This window comes from Morus notabilis, unplaced genomic scaffold (genome assembly GCF_000414095.1).
Source record: "Morus notabilis unplaced genomic scaffold, ASM41409v2 Scaffold155, whole genome shotgun sequence".
NCBI lineage: Eukaryota > Viridiplantae > Streptophyta > Magnoliopsida > Rosales > Moraceae > Morus > Morus notabilis.
Genome location: NW_010361021.1, coordinates 237,161 through 242,307, shown reverse-complemented (window position 1 = coordinate 242,307; position 5,147 = coordinate 237,161). Strand labels below are relative to the sequence as shown.

Below are 5,147 nucleotides of genomic sequence, written 5' to 3'. Positions count from 1 at the left end.
CCCCCCAAAAAAAAAAAAAAAACCCCACACAAATCTTCTGGGGATCTGAAAGACCACAAGATCATTACATTAGTTCTCATTTGCTATGCAAGCAGAGTTGAAAGATACACACAAGAGGCAATGATCCAGTCACCACCTTTTGGGATGCACTCTCATCAGCATTTGACCTCACAGCTTGGAGTACAGATGAGAGCTCTATCTGTAGGTGCTGAAGGCGACTGCGTAGTTCATTGTGATTAATCAGTTCATGACGTAGACCTAACTCATTCCTTTCATTAGGATCACTATCACTTGCTCTCCACAGTTCTTCATCTTTTGGAATGTCCACTGACTCTTCCCTGCTAGTTTCGCTTGATGATATTTCAATGACTGCATCGGCAAGTAAAGGCCATTTAAACCAAAAAGTTTAACGATTAAGCTTCCAGAGAAGAAACATGCAGATAGAGTTACCTTCTGGATTAATATCTGAAAGTCCTGCCCGTTGAATGCTCCAAGCTCTCCACGATTCAGGCTTATGTGAGTTTTTTGAACTGTCGACATCAGAGGGCTCGCTCTGATTAAACCGCCCTCTTGACTCATCAAATGTTGCTTTCTTGGAGCTCAATGATGAAGACCTGCTGCCTCCGAAACAGCCACTAACTGTCTTTTACAATGTAAAAGCACCACATGTTATGTATTAGAATTTCTGTATCCAAAAAATAAAGAAAACCCAAAACAACAATAAATTTCAGAAATCAAACTTTGTAACTACAATATACAATAGCCTAATGCCGATGATGAGAGCACGTTCAATAAAGTTTTTAATTTTTCCATGAAAAACCAATTCATCTCTGAAGGATACTACTGCTCGCATGAGTTTATGTATGAAACTCCAAAAATTAAATAACAAGGAAAAAGGCTCGGGCGCGTTTGGAATTATTTTTTGTATGAAAATGAAAATAAAACGTTTTTAATCTCAGACAGAAATCATTTTTAAAAATGCGTTTGGTAGTTTTATCAAGAGATTGTTTTCAGTGTAAAAAAAAACTCATTAATGTCTCTCTTTCTCTCTCTTTACTCGAGAGAGGAGAAAACGAAAACAAACTAAAAAATCGTTTTCATTTCCGTTTTGCCTTTATTGCGCCAAACGCCGTTTTAGAAACGTTTTCATTTTTTCTTTCTCGAAAAACGTGAAAAAAAACGGAATCAATTCCAAATACGGCCGAGACTTTTTTCCTCCTTTTCTAATTGAATTTTTTGTCCATAGAAAAACACTGTATTAACATCAATATGCCATCATACCGCATCTGATGAGAATCCGGAATGCAGATCGTCTTTCCCATTGTTACTCGCAGAGAAAGTACGGTCATCATGTTCTGCCACACCGAATCCAAAAGTTAAACTTCTTTCTTTCTCCAATCTACTCAATATACCTTCAATTCCAGTCTCACGATCTGCGCTTGTGTTTGCCCGTTCTCTACGCAAAAAAGTGTAGATACTAGTTAATTTTCCCTTCACAATGTACGATTAACCTAATTTCCGATATGATTAACAATTGAAACACTAGTTCTAAACAGTCGTATAGCAACATCAAAATTTATAACTTTAGTTCCTTCATTAATCCAAAATAAGAATTAACCAAACCAATTAAGCATTCAAACAACAAGAGCAAATTTATTCAAAAGTTAAACCATAATAGAAACCCTCACAATGATCTACCCGACGATGAGGCCGAGTTGGAATAATCGTACGGACTTGAAGAAACCACTTCTTCTTCGCCAGTCCAATCACTGTTCTTCTGAAAACCATCAAATTCCTCGGCCGTTACAAAACCTGAATCGAAATCTCTATCTTCTCGACCTTCTCCTCCTCCTTCTTCCTCCAAGTCCCATCCCATCGACAGCCAGCCGCCTCTCTTCACAATAGCCTCCGCCAAATCCATCCTACCGGCGTCGACAAGCTCTTTCCTGCTCGGAAACGCGTCAGGCTTCTCCGAGCTCTTCATGAACTCCAGAATCTCCGCCTCCAACGCGAAATCCCCTTCGCAGTCCCAATCTTTGCACCGCCTCACGAACCCCGACCAACCGCAATGCAAACCGCGCTCGCAGTCCCTCACCAATCCGCTGCGGCGATAAAACCCTAACAGAGCGCACCGTCGCTCGCTCCCGCCGCCGAGGACGAAGCTCAGAGGCACGAACCACCGCTCTTGCCTCCTCCGAAACCGAGGCCTGACGACGGAGAGGACCGAGGAGGGAAAGGCTTGGTGAGACGAAGAAGCGGCTAGCGAAGAGGGCGTGACCAGCGTGTGAACTGATGCGGTGGTCGAGGCGAGCATGGCTCAGGCATTTCTTCGAACACTTGGTGGCCGAGGATTCGGTAGAGAAAAGAGAAGAAAAGAAAGAAGAAAACTAACCACGCAACGAACAAAACCACTGGGAAGCGTGGAAAGTATAAATTATGGTTTAATTTTATATAATCTGACTGAGCCTATGAATGCGTGCTCTATAATATACCGTATCGGGTATTTTTGGCGGGGGAAGAGAAAAAAGACAATCGTTTTTTATTTGTTTATTTATTTATTTTTTAGTTTGGTCTGTTAAAAAAGATAAGAGTAATTTTCACATTTACCCTGAACTTGTAGGATTTTGAAAATTTGCCTATTCATTTTCTAATTTATGGCAATTTACCCTTTTAACTTGCAAATTGTTGTAGTGTGTCTCGTTTTATCGATTTTATTCAATTTTTTTTTATCAGATTAAAGGATTAAGAATTTTATAATTGAGAGATTTATTTTACTATTTGAATTGAAATATTACAATTTTTCACTAAATATGTTTTTTTATTACCAATTTAACACAATTATCATTCTAATGAGGCATACATTGTAACAGTTTTATAAGTTAGGCATAAATTGTTAAAATTATTGTTAAATAACAATTTATTCTTAACTTATAAAGCATGTTTTTTCACAATTCTAGTTAAAAACTTGAGTTGTAAAGTGGCTATTACATGAAAAAAAATACTACAATAAAAAGTTAAATTTAAATTTTTATGTAAAAAAGTATTATAATAAAAAAAATTTGAGTCGTCACTCAAATTGTGAAAAGAATGTGCCCTAGAAATTCAAGGTGTAAGTTGTCAAAACTCTACAAGTTGAAGGACAAATATGCAAAATAACTAAAAAAGGGTTTCAGGGCGTGTTTGGATGGTGGATAAGATTTGTTAGTTTGGAATGCGGACAAAGAAACGAAACGGCAGTGTTTCTTTCTAATCCCGTTTGACGACAGGCTGTGTACGGCGGTCGACGACGCACCGTTTTGGGAAGCTGTATAAAAGGAAATTTCTGGAAGTTAAGTTAAAGCTCAGGTGACCCTGATAATTCCAACGTGCTTTGTTGGCTTCCTGTCAGGGGACATCTGATTGAAGTGATGTAAGTAACACAACAGATTATAAATGGGCCTGCACACATGGGATCTAAGCCTTTTATTGCCGCATATAAATTTAATAGTTTTTTATATTCTTTTTCTAAATATGCCGTGCTTGACACTTGACAGGAAAAAATAACTTTTTAAAAATTTTTATTCGTAAAATGATCACTTTTTATAAAAAATAATTAAGTGATCCTTTTTTATAAAAAATAAAAAAAATTATTTTATTAATTTTATTTTGTTAAATAGTCATTTTAACATATTTTTCACAGAAAAAGGGTCTTAAAAAAGCTTCAACTGTGTGAGTCGTTTTCTGGATAAATCCAAAAGGGGTTATTATTATACCATGATATTATTGCTTTTATCAACTTTTATGAACTGATCCTTCCCATGTTCTTGTGAAAAAGGAAACAAGTTTAAGCAATGCATGGTTTTAGCTTTTAATAATCTTCTTGTCAGATCCATTCAAATGTGAATGGTAATCTTTTGGTCTCCGTACGGTTATATAAAGCAAATTATTGAGTGCTTAACTAAATGGGGTTAACGATTCCATTTTATGGAAAACATGATTCCAATTGGGAACAAGTTGGAAAAGTTGAAGAAAGGGATAATCACTGAAATGGGAAAGCAGAATGAATATTCGAAAGATGGAAGTAAAACGTTAAAAGGGAATTCTCTAGCAACTTAAGAATGGGATAGGAAAAAAAGAAAAAAAAAAGGCATTCTTTACCGTGAGACTTAAAAATAAAACCCACCGGTTGAGCATTTTTTTTTTTTTACTGTTAGATTGATTTTTTAACAGTCAGATCTACATTAAGAATAATTTTATGTGACGTTATAAATTTTTAATACATACCTGTACAGATGTAATTGTTAAAAAATTAATTCAATTGTTAAAAATATAAGTTTTACCGGTGAGTTTTTTTTTTTTTAGTTCCATCGTAGAAGATGTCCAAAAAAGAAGGAAAAAAAAGAGAGGTATACAACTGATTGAGGAGTGGGGAAATAGGCAAAACAAAAACAAATGTATATGTTTTTTGGTTTGGTATGAATTCTATACTCTCGTCCTTACATATTAAGAGAGAGATTAAAATATGAAAATTATTTTTAAAGGATTTGAAAATCCATTACTCACACTCCCCCTTTTTTTCTCTCCTAATCCTTCAAACAATCCCTTCACTCATCCCCATCGTTCCATTTTTCTTTTCCATCAAACAAGTTTTAAGGTAAGTTTAGGCGAAAGCATGCGTGTTCAAGTACAAACTTCTTTTCCATATGTACTGGTCTTGCAAAAAACAGCTTAAAACATAATTAATGTTGGATCGTCCTGTCAGACTATAGAATGCAAAATAGAAACTAGAGAAAAGGATAGGGATTGTTTCTGCATTCGTCTCAGATTCTAAATCATAATTCATGATTTTTTACAGTATTTTTTTCTCACAAAAAATAGACGTAAAACGAAAATAATTTTGAATCTATGAACCAAATGTCTACTAAGATTTCTTATTATTGTAATTATAGAAAATATGATTATAAATAAGCTAATAAGAAGGGGTTTGTATATATACCTACAAGCGAAAGAATAACAAATCATTATATCCTTTCTAATTAAAGAATATAAATAATTAAAACATGCCGACAAATAACCAAGCTACAATGAATAGGAAACACAAAGTAATGTTATGATCAACGATCCAATAGCAAATACTGATTATAAATATCAACAAAAGAACGTTTTGA

At 35.1% G+C, this 5,147-nt stretch overlaps 1 protein-coding gene across 1 annotated transcript; it reads right to left on the bottom strand.

Moving 5' to 3' along the window:
• Window positions 1-76: 76 nt before the first annotated feature.
• LOC21403941 (protein PTST homolog 2, chloroplastic) lies at window positions 77-2,476 on the bottom strand. Its single transcript, XM_010098026.2, has 4 exons — window positions 1,689-2,476; window positions 1,282-1,456; window positions 451-643; window positions 77-369 (listed from the first exon to the last, which is right to left on the bottom strand). Exons 1-4 carry the CDS (start codon window positions 2,312-2,314, stop codon window positions 77-79), a joined length of 1,287 nt encoding a protein of 428 aa, XP_010096328.1. The 5' UTR covers window positions 2,315-2,476.
• Window positions 2,477-5,147: the final 2,671 nt, after the last annotated feature.

What these genes read in the sequence shown, in the direction of transcription:
- LOC21403941 (XM_010098026.2), bottom strand. Translation starts at nt 2,314, where the DNA reads ATGCTCGCCTCGACCACCGCATCAGTTCACACGCTGGTCACGCCCTCT. An exon ending in TCATCGTCGGGTAGATCATT is followed by an intron (nt 1,457 to 1,688) that starts GTGAGGGTTTCT and finishes TTTTTTGCGTAG; the next exon opens with AGAACGGGCAAACACAAGCG. An exon ending in CCGGATTCTCATCAGATGCG is followed by an intron (nt 644 to 1,281) that starts GTATGATGGCAT and finishes ACATTGTAAAAG; the next exon opens with ACAGTTAGTGGCTGTTTCGG.